This window comes from Protopterus annectens, chromosome 1.part1 (assembly GCF_019279795.1).
Source record: "Protopterus annectens isolate FY-2018-M chromosome 1.part1, PAN1.0, whole genome shotgun sequence".
In the NCBI taxonomy this organism is placed as follows: Eukaryota; Metazoa; Chordata; order Ceratodontiformes; family Protopteridae; genus Protopterus; species Protopterus annectens.
Window position 1 is genome coordinate 1,579,014,932 of NC_056726.1, and position 15,670 is coordinate 1,579,030,601.

Here is a 15,670-nt window from a genome sequence, read left to right on the forward strand (position 1 = left end):
ATGTCTCTGACAGACGGTCACACTTCTTGTTTATACTGCCTGGGACCTCTCCACCTGCAGGACTCCTGTGCTATTTGTCATTCTTTTAGCCAGAGAGTCCTGCAGGAAAGGAGAAATAAGCTTATTTTGAGGGGCCTACTTAAGCCGGAGGGCTCTCCGGCTAAGTCGGCTCCATCTAAGACTTCTAAGTCTTCCAAGGCCCAGGCTTCTGTGTCCAAGCCTGCGGCCTCGGCTCCGACTCTTTCAGAGTCGAGATCGGCTCCGGCTGGAGCCGATTCTGGTTTGCACAAACCTTCGGCACCGATGGCTATCGGTGCCGATTCTGGTTCGCCGCCGGTGTCGGCTCCGATCGGTTCCGATCACCATGTGGCTCAGGCTTCGGTGTCGGTGCCGACCGGCTCCGACACCCTTACTTTTATGTCTGTATCGGCTCCGGCCGGAGCCGATGCATCGAAATTTTCTGTCTGTGCCGAAAAGGTGTCGGCTCCGACATGGTTTCGTCGGCTCCGATGGTTCCTTCGAGGAAGAGGTCTAGGTCCCCTTCCTTGGAACCGATACTCCGGCATCTCCTCTCCTCTCGGAACGGAGCCATCGGAGCCGATCATCCAGGTCATCCAGGCTTTCTGACCATGATTTAGAGAGAGTGGTCAGTAGATTATTAAAATCACAGGCACTGGCCCAGATGCTACATAGTCCGTCTTAACTGATGACTATTAGTCCACACCCCATTGCAGTTCCTCCTTCGACTCTACCCCAGAGTTTGGAGTTGGAGTCTTCGGGAATGGTTTCTGCTACGGCTGAGGGACAGATACCCCCTTCTGCTCCTTCAGCCTCTACTCTTATCTCCTCTTCGAGACCTTCCTTAGAGGGATTCGGTGGTCGGGCTTCCCTGGTCTCCTCCGAGGGGGTGAGTGGCATCGGACCCTTGTCCGACCCCACTCTTCCCCTTGGAGCCTCGGCCTTGGTGAGCTCGGCTCCGACATCTGCCTCGAGCCTTCCTCTCGGTGGACCCTGGAGTTCCTGGTTCTTGAACGGGTTCTCTCGGACCTCCCTGGGAGGGGAGCCTTCGAGGTGATGAAGAGTGTGCTGGCCACTGGACTCAGCCAGCAGTCTGTTCCCTTAGCTCCTCCCTCTATGGTGCCTGTCGATATCTCTGCCACTTCTCTTGCTCCCGGACCCAGAGATCCTCCGCCTCAGGTTTCCCCACTGGGAAGAACCCCCTCTTCCGAGGATTCTCCTGATCAGTCAGGGGATCCTCCGCGCAAGAGGACCTGTAAGAGGAAACACGTAGACTCCCCTGAGTCTATCACTTCAGATACCGACTTAGATGAGTTGGTAGGATCCCCAAGATCCCCCTCTGAGGATGTCTCTTTTTCAGACATCCTAGAACTCCTTAAACAGAGGGGAAACTGGCCCTTCAATAATCCCTCTGAGGATGAGTCGGTATACCTGGAGGCGTTTGGATCTCGGCCCTCCACCTCCTGGGTGTCTCCGCCTTTCGACCCCCTTATGCAGGTGATTGCTCGAAAGGCTTGGGCTGCTCCTGACTCTGTAGAGCCAGTCCCTAGGAGGCCTTTAAAATTTATTACTGCCCCTTCGGACAAGCAATTCCTCACGAAAGGTGTCCCTGCTGATGCCATGGTGGTGGCGGCTGCCACTAAAAAGGAACTTGCAGATCCTTCCGTTCCTGTCCATCCTCCTAATAAGGACTTCAGGACTATGGATAGGTATGGTAAGCGGATGTTCTCTTCAGCGACCTTTGCTATGCGTTCGCTGAACTACCTATGTTACTTCACCAGACTCCAGAGGGATATCCTTAAGGAACTAGGTGAAGTAGTACAGGATCCGACAGCTGCAGGGGCTCAAGAAAAAATTGCTTCGCAGCTAGGAACCCTTAATTCTATTGCTAACTCCTCCATGCGACTGATATCATATGCAGCAGATGGAGCGAGTAGGGCCGCAGGTACAGGTGTGGCTCTTAGACGCCAAGCCTGGATGCGGCTCTGTAATTTTGCAGATCCCTTTAAGGCGTCCTTCACAAACTCTCCCTTTGATGGTTCAGCTTTGTTTGGCCCTCAAGTGAAGGAAACGTTGACCAGGTGTGAGCAGGACGGCAAGAGTCTTTCTGCCGTAGGGTCCGTTTTCCACCCCTTCTAGACCTTACCCCAAAGGACAGAAGGGTGGCAAAATGTGGTTCCGAAATCCCAAGGAGTCACGCCCGGATTCACGTGGTCAGTTTACCCCTAGAGGCAGAGGGGTAACAATAACAGGCGCGCTCTAGAGGCAGAGGGGGTCCGCAGAACCAGGGAAGCAGAGAGCCTCTCTCTGACAAGCCCTTTCAGCATCCCTGAGATGTTGCCCGACTGTCCATCCTTGGAGGCAGTCGGGAAGACTATCGCTGTACCCAGAAGCCTGGCGTTCCCTCAGTCAAGACATATGGGTACAGTCGATCATATCCGAGGGTTACAAAATTCCTTTCGAGGAAAGTCCTTTCTCTCACTCAAATTCCCTTCCAGATGTACCACCGGTCTAAGGAAATTGCAGAGTTAGAAGTCTTAAAACTTCTGCAAAAAAGAGCCATTCAGCCAGTTACAACAGATCATTCAGAGCCCGGAATCTACTCAAGGTTCTTTTTGGTCCCCAAGAAGATGGGAGACTGGAGACCAATATTGGATCTCAGCAGACTCAACAAGTCTGTGAGGAAGACAAGATTCCAAATGGTCACTCTTCAGTCAATTCTGCCCTTCTTACAGAAGGACAACTGGATGTGCTCAATAGATCTTCAGGATGCGTACTATCACATAAAAATTCACAGACACTCCAGGAGATTTCTCCGCTTTCGGCTGGGGTCCAGTCATTTCCAGTTCAGAGCCCTGCCCTTTGGTCTCACTACAGCCCCTAGAGTGTTCACCAAATGTATGGCAGTGGTCACGGCTCACCTGAGACGTCAAGGATTCCAGGTGTTTCCATATCTCGACGACTGGCTCCTTTCAGCCACCACCAGGCATCAGCTTCTTCAAGCCAGGGATTACACAATAAATCTTTGTTCTCAATTGGGCATCTCGATCAACTCCGAAAAATCATCCTTATTGCCCTGCCAGTCTATTACTTTCATAGGCGCAAACTTAAACACTGTTCGGATGTCAGCTACCCTTACAGATCAAAGAATCTCAGACATTCAAAGTCACGTCAGGATCATTCTAGCCAGCAAGAAGGTACAGGCCAGAATGGTTCTAAAGGTGTTAGGCCTCATGGCTGCGGCCATTACCCTTCTTCCCCTGGCTCGCTTCTATATGCGCCTTCTTCAATGGATGTTGTTCACTCAGTGGTCTTACCAACAACTTCCAATGCGTCACCAAATACTGGTGACACAGATTTGCAAGAAGAATCTTGCTTGGTGGATCACTTCTCCCCAGATTCACCAAGGCAGACACTTTGTACCCCCATCCCCGGTAGCCACTGTCACTACTGATGCCTCCCTAATCGGGTGGGGGGGGGGCATTATCAGGGCAGGATGGTTCATGGGACGTGGCAACCTTTCGAATACCACCTGCACATAAATGTCCTAGAGATGAGAGCAGTGCTTTTAACGTTGCAAGCCCTCAACGACTTTCTTCCCTTAGGGACAATTGCAGTCCACACAGACAACATGTCTGTAGTTTGGTATATCAACAAACAGGGCGGAACCAAGTCCTACCCCTTGTGTCGAGAAGCGCTCAGACTTTGGCAATGGGCGATCTCCTCTCATTGGTTTCTGGTAGCAACGCACATCCCTGGGAAAACCAACATTTTAGCGGACAGATTGAGCAGAGCTATTCTCATGCCTCACGAGTGGTCTCTCAAACAATCTATAGTGGAAGAGATTTTTCTGGAATGGGGTCGCCCATGTTGCGATCTTTTTGCTACTCCCCAAAACAGCAAATGTCCAGACTTCTTCTCTCTCTTCCCACTGCCAGGCCATCCCCCCAGAGACGCCCTGACCCAGGATTGGCCCCAGGGACTTCTTTATGCCTTTCCTCCATTTCCTCTGATCCCTCAAGTTATCCAGAAAGCAACCGTTTTGAGAGCCAAATTGATTCTCATTGCTCCTTATTGGCCTCGACAAATTTGGTTTCCGTTCCTCCATCGTCACCTTTTGGTGCAGCCGTGGCATCTGGACCCAGTGCCAGATCTTCTGATTCACCAATCCGGTCAGCTGCAACGGTCTATCCCTTCTCTCAACCTCACAGCATGGTTGCTCCACTTCCTTCCTTAGCCAGGCTTCCTATGATCTCTAACCCTGTTAGAGACATCATAGTAGCTTCCTTAAAATCCTCTACCAGGAGGATTTATACGAGCAAATGAAAACGTTTTTCTTATTGGGCTAAAGCCAAGAATATTGATCCCTTCACTGCTCCAGTTCAAGCAGTTTTGGATTTCTTAGTGGAGATTTTTCACGCGGGCTCCTCTTCTTCCACAGTCAAAGTTCAGTTGGCTGCTATCTCGAACTTTCATGTCGGGTTCGCAGATCACAACATTATGTCCCACAGGCTTTGTAGAGCCTTCTTGAAAGGAATTTTCCTCCTGAAGCCTCCAGTCAGGAGTCCTCCTCCTCAATGGGACCTAAATTTAGTGCTGACATCCTTGATTCTTGCCCCCTTCGAGCCAGCTGTTTCTTGTTCCCTGAAATTTCTTTCATGGAAAACTTTATTCCTGGTTGCTATTACATCGGCTAGGAGGGTGTCTGAACTTCATGCTCTATCTGTTCGCCCCCCCTATTTGGTCTTCCACAAAGACAGAGTATCATTGAGAACTAATCCGACCTTTTTGCCTAAGGTCGCCTCAAAGACTAATTTGAATCAAGCCATTGATCCCTGTATTTTTTCCAAACTATTCAAACAGATCGGAACAAAAATTACATTATCTTGATGTCCACCGCCAACTCAGATATTATTTGGACAGAACAAAACAATTCAGGAAATCCGATCAACTCATTGTTTCCTATGCTGATAACAAGAAAGGCCTTCCTGTCTCAAAAGTGACCTTGTCTAGATGGCTTTCTTCTGTCATCTCTGAAATTTATCGGCTCGGGGGAAAACAGCTGTGCTCGAAACCTAAAGCACATTCAACCAGAAGCTTAGCTACTTCTACAGCCTTTCAAGCCAGACTTCCTTTAGACACTATTTGTGCAGCAGCCACTTGGGCCACTCCTCATACATTTGTTTCCCATTACAAATTGGATTTGGCCTCCAGGGACAGAGCCAGTTTTGGCTCTACCGTTCTCAAGAGTCTGTTCCATTGAGCCACCCAGGATAGAGGTGCTAGGGACGCGGTCCCATCAAGCAAGAATGAAGGCGAGATTGACAACTTAACATTGAGAAGTTATGTACCTACCATAACGTTCCATGTTAGTTGTCTTCTCTCGCCTTCTTTCTTGTGACCCTCCCTCCTTCCCCCAGGCCTGGACAGACCTTTCTCTACAAGGAATTATACTTCTGAAGACCATACAGAGCTGGTCCTTCTACCATCCTGCAGGTTTTTTCTCTTGTTCTTTCTTCCTTTGGGAAGTTATTATGCTAGGTGCTATTGCCCTTTTGTCATCAAACGAGATCTGGGTACTTACCGCCTTGCATCATGGGATATGGGGCTGCCTCGAGCTGGTAAAAGTGACTCTCGAGCTTAGCAAGTGCCGAGTCGGAGCCGAGGATCGGCTCCGAAACCATCAAGCAAGAAAGAAGGCGAGAGAAGACAACTAACATGGAACGTTATGGTAGGTACATAACTTCTCATTTTCGCCCAGTGGTCGTTTCAACAACTCCCTATGTGCCACAAGATCTTGATAACTTCAACTTGCAAAAATCATTTGTCTTGGTGGATGTTGTCCCCTCAAGTCCATCAAGGCAGACCCTTTATTCCTCCCTCCCCGGTCGCCACGGTCACATCGGACACCTCCCTGATCGGGTGGGTGGGGGGGCATTTTCAGGGCAGGACAGTCCATGGCACATAGCAACCTTTCGAATGCCACCTGCACATAAATGTCCTGGAGATGAGAGCAGTGCTTTTGACGTTGCAAGCCCTCCACTACTCTCTTCTCCTGGGGACTATTGCAATCGAAATGGACAATATGTCCGTAGTGTGGTATATCAAAGTGTGGTATATCAACAAGCAGGGCGGAACCAAGTCCTATCCCCTGTGTCGAGAAACACTCAGTCTTTGGCAATGGGCGATCTCTTCTCAGCAGTTTCTGATAGCAACGCATATTCCCGGGAAGTCCAGCGTCATAGCAGACAAGTTGAGCCGAGCTATTCTCATGCCACACGAGTGGTCTCTCAAACAATCTGTGACGGAAGAGATTTTTCAGAAGTGGGGCCTTCCTTGCTGCGATCGTTTTGCTACACCTCAAAACAGCAAATGCCCCGACTTCTTCACTCTCTTCCCCCTTCCAGGCCATCCCCCCAGAGACGCTCTAGTCCACGTTTGGCCTCGGGGACTTCTTTACGCCTTTCCATCCTTTCCATTAATAACACAGGTAATTCAGAAAGCAACCACCTTGAGAGCCAAGATGATTCTCATTGCCCCTTATTGGCCTCGACAGATATGGTTTCCGTTCTACATCATTATCTCTTGGAGCAGCCTTGGCATCTGGATCCAGTACCAGATCTTTTGGCCCATCAGTCGGGGCAGCTGCACCAATCCCTCCATTCTCTCAACCTCACCGCTTAGTTGCTCCACTTCCGTCCCTAGCCAGGCTTCCTATGATTTCAAATCCCGTTTGGGATATTATAGTAGCTTCCCTTAAGTCTTCCACCAGAAGGATCTACACGAGTAAATGGCAACGTTTTTCCTTCTGGACAAAGGATAGGAATATAGATCCATTCACTGCTCCAGTTCACTCGGTGTTGGATTTCCTAGCTGAAATTTTTCATTCAGGATCATCATCCTCCACAGTAAAAGTCCAGTTGGCAGCCATTTCTAATTTCCACGTAGGCTTTTCGGACTGCAGCATCATGTCCCATAAGCTTTGCAAAGCATTCCTTAGAGGTATCTTCTTACTCAAGCCCCCGATCAAAGATCCTCCGCCGCAGTGGGATCTAAACTTAGTTTTAACATCCTTGATTCTACCTCCCTTTGAACCTGCGGCTTCCTGTTCATTGAAGTTACTTTCCTGGAAAACGCTCTTCCTAGTCGCTATTACATCTGCTAGGAGAGTATCTGAACTTCATGCCCTCTGCATTCGTCATCCTTATTTAGTCTTTCACAAAGACAGAGTTTCTCTAAGGACGAACCCCTCTTTCGCACCTAAGGTGGCTTTGCAGACAAATTTAAATCAATCAATTGACCTCCCAGTTTTCTTCCCCAATTATTCGAACAGGGCGGAGCAAAAACTGCATTGTCTGGACGTTCGTCGTCAGCTCCGATATTATTTGGATAGAACTAAACAAATCAGGAAATCTGATCAAATCTTTTTATCTTATGCAGAGAATAGGAAAGGCCTTCCAGTATCCAAGGTAACCCTGTCTAGGTGGCTTTCTTCTCTGATCACAAGTATTTATCAACTCGGAGATAAAGAGTTGACTTCTAGACCAAGGGCCCATTCAACCAGGGCGCTAGCTACAATCAACAGCCTTTCAAGCCAGACTACCAATAGACACTATTTGTGCAGCAGCCACATGGGCCTCTCCTCATACCTTTGTTTTGCATTACAAATTGGACATGGCCTCCAGATACAGGGCAAATTTCGGGTCCACCGTTCTTAAGAGTCTGTTCCAATGAGCCACCCAGGGTGAAGGTGCTAGGGACGCGGTCCCATCCAGCAAGAATGAAGGCGAGATTGACAACTTAACATTGAGAAGTTATGTACCTACCATAACGTTCCATGTTAATTGTCTTCTCTCGCCTTCTTTCTTGCGTCCCGCCCTCCATCCCCCTAGCCTGGACAGACCGAGAAGATTTTCCCTTCTTTGAAAGGATCCTGTTCTTGCATTTTCAGCCAAATAGCTTGTCCCAGGGTAGCTACAGCTTAGATAGCGATCTTTAGAGGGTTATCCCTTTTTCCTCCTCTTCTCTAGTTGGAGCACTATATTGCCTAATGTTGGTTCCAGCTACCAAACGAGATCTGAGAAGTTATCGCCTAACATCATGGGATATAGGGTTGCCTCGAGCCGGTAAAATTAGCTCTCGAGCTTTAGTAAGTGGCCGAGTCGGAGCCGAGGTTCGGCTCTGAACCCATCCAGCAAGAAAGAAGGTGAGAGAAGACAACTAACATGGAACGTTATGGTAGGTACATAACTTCTCAATTTGCCTCAGGAATGCCTAACCACTCACACCATTACCAGACTATTTCAGAACTGAATTGGCTCGAGTTTTCCAACCATCTCTATTATACGCAAGTAACTTTAGCTCACAAACTAATTTTTAAACCCAACATCTGCCCAACACTCTGCTCCATCCTACAAGTTTGTATTCCTAAATGAACACTAAGATCTTCTAGTAGACAGTTGTTAACCGTAACATAACCCAGCAAGCAGGACAATGTCTGTACTCCCGTAGCATTGCTACACTTTGTAATTCCTTACCCCCTCCCACATGACTCAATTTGACTGTATGAAAACCTTTAAATCCGCTCTAAAAAGCAGATTACTTAACCCCTCCTGCCTCTGCAAATCAAACAGGCCACCTTAAAAATGTTTAATTCTTGTATGTAAAATGTCTCGTAGCAGGATGTCTAACCTGTGACTTGTACACAGTTTCAAATTTGTCACAAACGCACACTGTAAATGTACTGTTGTATATCTCTGCTTTTTACACATGTAACTTCTTTGCCTGTATGTTGTCATCCTAAATATTTAATAATGTAAACTCTGTGCTGTTCTGAATTGCATACATGTGACTTAATTTATACTTATGTTAAACTTGAATACTTTGTAATTCTTTGTTGGAGCTTTTCTGTCTGGGCTTCCACTGAAAATGGGTTTCTGACCCAGTAGACTTTCCCAGTAAAATGTTAATAAGTAATAAATTGTCTGCTATGAATGGGTAGGCATATACTTTATAAAGACCTCCATTTCCAGTGTCTGTTTTATGTAAGTGCTGAACACGGTTACTGAAATTGTAAAATTTACCACTTCTTTCCTAATGCCTTCTGTGCCAAACTTTCCTCTTTAAGTACTTTGAGACCTAATACGTGAAGCACTTCATGCAAAGCAAGATTGTGGAACTCTCAGCCTCGGACATCCTGCTTACACCCAAAAAAGAGTAAGAAAACAAGGTCTGAATTTTCAGCTGCCTGGTTTGATTCAGATTTCCTAATGGGATGCAACAAGAATCTGTGGAACATCCAACTCCTCCTCAAGTGCCTGCTGCCATGACCCCCACCAGAGGTGGTATGATGTCTTTTTCCTGCACATCTGAGTCTTATCCCACTGAGGTGGTAGAAAAGAGGGAACTGAGGATGATTATTTCTGAGGGACCACAGGGCATACCTCCTACACTTTGTTAGGATGGACATCATGACTAGGAAAATGTAAAAAAAAACAAACCTGTTTCTCCCTCGTGGATGTTTCGGATAAAGGAATGGATTGAATTCTCACATGCTCTATACAAGGCTATTTTGTGAAAGTCTCCTTCCTTCAAGTCCCTCCTCCCCTGAAGAGACGAGACAACTCATTATCTGAGGAGGAAGCGCAGTCTGATTCACATGATTATTTCTTGGCATACTTGTATCAGATTAATTCTACTGGAGAAGCATTCTATTCAGTGCCGCATTAGTACTGCAGAGGCTTCCTAAAAGGGCTGCAGCCATGAGTTCTGTTATGTGCAGATTTGCTTGGCTTTGTTTACAGTCCTTCCCAGAAGATACTGAAGCCCAAGATTTTGGACCACCTCCTTTCATAGGGACTTTTTATTTGGACCTACTGTGTTGGTGGATATTTTAAAGTCTCTGCAAGAGAAGGAAAATATTGTCCAGAATTTCAAACACATTTTTATCACTTTAGTAAATAGATTTCAAAAGAATCAGCCCTCCAAACCTACTTCCTTTTTTCATAGAAAGCAAAAACTTCTCAGAAGGGCAGGAAATGGCACAGCATAAGATTTCAGGAGAAACCTATACTAGAGATTCTAAACCTGGAAGAATACTTTACAGACAAATCAGTGTCAGCCTGATTATCTTCTGTCCCCACCCCGTTTTACAAGAACCCCCCCCCCCTTTTCCAAAAGTCTGTAGCTGTCCCTCCCAATTTGGGAATTCATCACTACAGACAATTGGGTGTTATCCATTATCTCATAAGGATGGAGAATGTCCTGCAGGTAGCTCCCGTCTTTGAGGGGAATCCCTCCACCATCACCTAACCAGGGTCACTCATCCCACCCCTTGTCCGGGATCTTTTATCTTAAGGGACAATAAAACTGATTCCACCCTTAGATCTAGGAAAAGGCTTTTTTTTCAAGACTCTTGCTTGTCTATAGGACAGAAAGGTACTTGGATGCCCATAAATGACTTGTCTCATCTCAACACCCTTCTGGAAGTGCCATCTTTCAGGGTGCTCTCCTTGTAAACTCAACCCCTATTTATCCTTCCTCAAGCCTTTCTAGTGTCCTTGACTTGAAGGATGTATACTTGCACATCCCATTCACCCACCTGCAGGAAATTCTTCTGGTTTTCTGTTTTTTCATCGCACTTTTTCTGCTTTACCCTTCGGTCTGTCTACTGCTCAGGGTTTTTACAAAGTGATTTGCACTGGTTGTTGCCTTTTGCTAGACCAAGGGAGCACAAATTTCCATACATGGGCACATTTCTGTCCCCATGACACTCTACGGCTGCACATAACATAGTCTTACTCCCAGAAAAATTTGTTTCTCCCTCATTCTGAAGGAGTTTTCCTGGACCCCATCCCAGAATCTGGTCTTCTTGGGTTGCAGGGGGAATACCTTCTCTGACTGTCTTTCTCCCCTTGGAGAAAGTCCAATCTTTGTGTAACTATTTCCTCTGGATTCAGTCTCAGCCAGAGAAATCGTAAGAACTCTGGACTGTGCGGCAGCCACAATACCTCTGGTACCATTTGCCATACTACACAAGTCTCTTTGGTCTCAGCACTGTCACCAACTGGACTTCTAAATCCCTGTCTTGCCCTTTCTGAAGAAAGGCTTGCAATGGTGAATCCCTCAAATTCTTCTCAACCCAGGACTGCCGTTCTACATCAGATATGGCTTGGTTTATGTGGATGGGTCCCACAAGAGTTCAAGGCCAATGGTACCCCCAAAGAGATTGGACCACATCAACATGAAGGAAATAATATCCCTTATTCAAGTCTTTCAAGTGTTCTCACAATGCTGGAACCCAGGCCCACTCAGGATTTTCGTAGACAGCTCCATGGTCATGTGGCACATCAAAAAGAGGGTGGGGGACAAGTCCTACCAGCTGTGCAGGATAGCTCTGATGGCATGGGCATGGGACTTTGAAAGCAAATCTGTCCCTACATGCCATTTAGATCCTGTCATAAGACGGCTTGCAGACTCACTAAGCAGGTCCATGGAGAGCCCTCACGAATAGATGAACAGAGAGGCCTCCTTGAAGGTAGGCCACAGTTACTGTATTCCTCAGATAGTTATGTTTGCCTCCTCACAAAACAGACCACTCCAGCTGTTTTGTTCAGGATCCCTTGTCCTCAAGCGTAGAAAACGGATACCATGTTTTTCCACTGGGGAGAGGGAATGTCCCAATTATGGCTTCTCCCCTCCCCCAATCCCAGTTCCTTGTAAATATCTGTAGGGACAAACCAAGAAGTGTTGCTAGTGACTGCCTTCTGGCCCAGGCAGCATTACTGCTTGGTAAAGGTAAAATCTGTAGTAGTATGATTCAGGTGTGTGAATGCCACTGCCCTCCATTTATTGCAGTTGTATCGGCTGTGTAAAGATATGCTAGTAGGAAGTATGATGGTAAGAGCTGTCTCATTGGCCCTGACCATCTGTTCCCTACAGCACCAGTCTACAGGATTTTCATAAATCTGCATGGTTTGCTTGTGTAAGTGTTCAGATGCCAAGAAAACTGGTGTGCAAGAGCATGGAAGTGCATGACAAGTTGTTTAACTTCTTTTATGGTTTCTTAGTGGATTTTTTTATTCTTTAAGATGCAGAAAAGTAAATGGGTACTATATCATTTGTCGGAGTAGGAGATGCATCACATTTATATGGTTTAGTAAATGTCTTAAAGGCACAACTTGCAGCATTTTAAACTGTTTATTATTGCACATTCATATGGTATGCAGCAGGAATTTGCTAGGTAACCATTAAATTCACTGCTTTGTGTTTTTCAAAAGAAAATGTGACTGTTTTCTGAATGGAAGTTTTTCACAGAATTTATAGTAGGTTATTTCAAATTCATGCACTTGTAAACTGTGATGTGCTTACAGATCTCACACTTGAGTGTCTCACTGAGCCTGAAAAGTCTTTTGAATTTTAATTTTTATGTTTATTTTTGGTAGTTTGAAAGAAGATGGAAGTGGAAGTGCATATGACAAAGAGTCCATGGCAATCATAAAACTAAATAACACAACAGTTCTCTACTTAAAAGAAGTAACAAAGTTTCTTGCCTTGGTCTGCATTCTTAGGGAAGAAAGTTTTGAGCGAAAAGGTAACAGGCTATTTTCTGGCAAAGCTTGATACGTGAAATATTTTTTAGTTTCTGACACTGTGCTGGATTTGTATATTCTGGAGGGAAACCCATACAAGAGTGGTTAGTTCTGAGCACAGTGTTTTTGAATTTTGAGCTTTTCAAATATATACTGTCTGCTTATGTCTGTCCTATGTTCAAAAAATGCATACCATATTGTTTTATACAACTGCATTTTGCCTTCCTGTTATCACTGATATGAAAACTTTGAAATATTTTGCATTTTTAGATATTTTGGAGGTGAGGCTTATGACATTATTGGTTTTATTGTATGAATCTGCTCTGGCAGATAGCCTAGTACCAACCTATGAACCTATAATCATAAACTACAAGACTACACAGACTGGAAATGACACTGCTTTCAACTGTTCTGTTATAGATCTTAACACTATTAAATTTATTTTAGAGGGATTAACTTAAATAGATCGGAAATGCAGTTTCCACTGCTGAATAGACAAAGTATGAAGTTATCTGCAGGCTTTGAGTGTTATGTATGTATTCTTTCACATGTGTGTCCACATTTGGGCACCCTGCTTGATGCAGCATTGTCATGAAAAGAAGTGTCATAGCAGATGGCTCCTGCCCGTTGTCAGAGAAGCCAGTACCTACTTGGTCTCCATTCACATACATGATCTTTTTTTTTTCTGTTGCAGCTGATTTTTCAGCTTTTGTTGTAATTCTAGGAATTTGAGATGTCCTCCTATTCTCATGTTGCAGTACACTTACTGTAGGGTCCTCCGCCTCAGGCGACCCGAATGTCTGCTCCTGTATAAAAGCTTTCAGCCTGGTTGCTGTTGGTGCATGAGATGTCACACATAGGGTCATAAAACCAGGGACCTTAAATGTGACATCTGCGCACACAGACCTCAGAACTTTTCTGCTGCAGTCAAGTGTCAGATCGATTGCATCACTCCTCTTTATCAAAACCTAGTACCCTGTTCGGGATTTCTTACTTACACTGCTTGCTTGAACTTGGTTTGCTGGTTTTTACATTAGCCGATGTCCACTAAGAAGGTTAAATGCCGATGTGGGTGCCAAATTCTGCATAAGGACACCCATGACCGTTGCGTCTTTTGTCTATGCCAGGAACGCGACCATACCTCCTGCGCCATCTGCCAGTCCTTCATCCCTAAAACTCTTAGAATCCGTTTGGCCGCCCTTAACCTGTACTTCAAAGGCTTAAGAAGCTAGTCCTTAGAATGGATCCAGAATTGGCCAAACTGATTGAACTGCCAAAGAAAAAAGGCTAAAGTTTCGTGGCCTACTACTATTGCCTCTCTGTCGTCGGACACCCCGCCAACTACTGATGTAGGGGTTGAGAAACATCTGCTAGAGCCATCTGCTTCTACGGCTCCCCTCTAGGTGCCAGTATCCAAAGTGCCTGCCAGCATGTCGGCGGAGATGTCTCAGACGTAGATTATTCCCGATGTCTAGGGAGAACTGGGTTCTACCAGATGCCTTTCTGGATTTCAGGAATCAGAGTATCCTTCCTTTGCTAAGGCCGTAGAATCTAGATCTACAGGGTCTCCCTTATCTACTGCTTTAAAAAGAAAAAGAAAAAAATCCTTTATCTACCAGCCTGAAGGACAACCAGACTGGCAGTCATTTACTCAGTCCCTCATGCAGGCCTTCATGGCCCTTAGGCCTACAACCCTCCTCAGCCCCCTCTATTCCAGTGCTCAGCCCGAAGGCCTACTTCTGCTGCCTCACTTATTCCCCAGGAAAAAGAAGAGGCCCTCTCTTGTTGCTCAGAGGAGTCTATCACCTATTCCTCATAAATAGCCTCCCCCCTGGAATATTATTCTCCAGATGAGGATTCTGTTGGAGATTCCCCTCCAGAGGACATAACATTTGATGAAACTATCACCAAGATGAAGGAATACTTCAAATGGGATACTTCCTAAATAACAGAAACTCAAAAAAGATACTTTGAGTTGTTGCAGGTTGAATCACTCTCCCAATCAGCCATTCCTCCAGTTATCCCTGCATACCTTGATGCATTTGTTTCCTGTTCTAAGAACCCCTGACTCTCAGCCTCCTGGCCCAAAGAAACCAGACCGTTTCTGTTAAGTGCCTGATTACCACAAATTCCTAGTAACTCCCCCACCCCCTTGGCGCAGACCCTGCTGTCATTGCTTTGGCCCCAGGTAGAAAATCTAGATTGCTGTCTTCATCATCTCTTACTTTCAGATAAAGACAGTAAAATTATGGATAAGTTGGGCAAGAAAACTTACACTTCCTCCACCCTGGCCTTCAGAGCAATTAACTACCAAACACGTATGGTAAAATATGCCTTGGACTTGTGTCCCAAGCCTCAACTCTTTTGAACTCCCTACCTGACTCCCCTAACAAAACTGAAGCAGCATCTAAGCTATCCCTGGCATCCCAGGTGGCCAGGCACTCCCATCAGATGCAGTTATGAAGCAGCAGAGGCCTCTTCTAGATCAGCTACAAATGCATCAGTCCTGCACAGGTATTCCTGGCATAGTCTCCAACCCGTGCCAGAAGATTTTAAGTCCAAAGTCCAAGATGCCCCCTCTTGATGATGATCTTCTGTTTGATAAGCAGTCTGCAGAGTTATTTAAAAATTTACAGAAGAGAAAAGACTTGCAGGATATTAAACACCTGCAAGTCTCTCCCATACCGAAGTACTATAGAAATTATTCTGCTAAGGCATCCTGTCAGAAGGGCCCCTTCTGCCACCACCCCTGCCTCTAGCAGGCATAGGAAAGGGACTAGGAGATTACCTTCAAGAACTACCCCTTCTCATCCAGCCCAAAGACAGTCCTTTCAGGACAGAAATAATGGCAACAATGCGGGACTGCTTTTCCCACCTCCTCCTGGCTTCCCATTTCTCACACTGTCTGCCTCTTTGGAAAGAAATCACCACAGACCACTGGGTGCTGGCGATAGTGGAAAAAGGATATTTTCTGTCCTAGCAGGAAAGACCCACCTCACAGGGCATTCCTTTCCCACCCAAAAATCGGCTTCACCCAATTCCACACATTATCTAGGATCTAT

The 15,670-nt window shown here is 46.0% G+C and overlaps 1 protein-coding gene across 1 annotated transcript in view; it reads left to right on the forward strand.

The window, feature by feature from the left end:
* RRAGC (Ras related GTP binding C) overlaps positions 1–15,670 on the forward strand; it is a 571,600-nt gene that overhangs the window by 469,761 nt on the left and 86,169 nt on the right. The window contains exon 6 of the mRNA XM_044083473.1: positions 12,462–12,610. Coding sequence (XP_043939408.1) covers positions 12,462–12,610 — 149 coding nt within the window. The remainder of the gene's footprint in view (positions 1–12,461; positions 12,611–15,670) is intronic.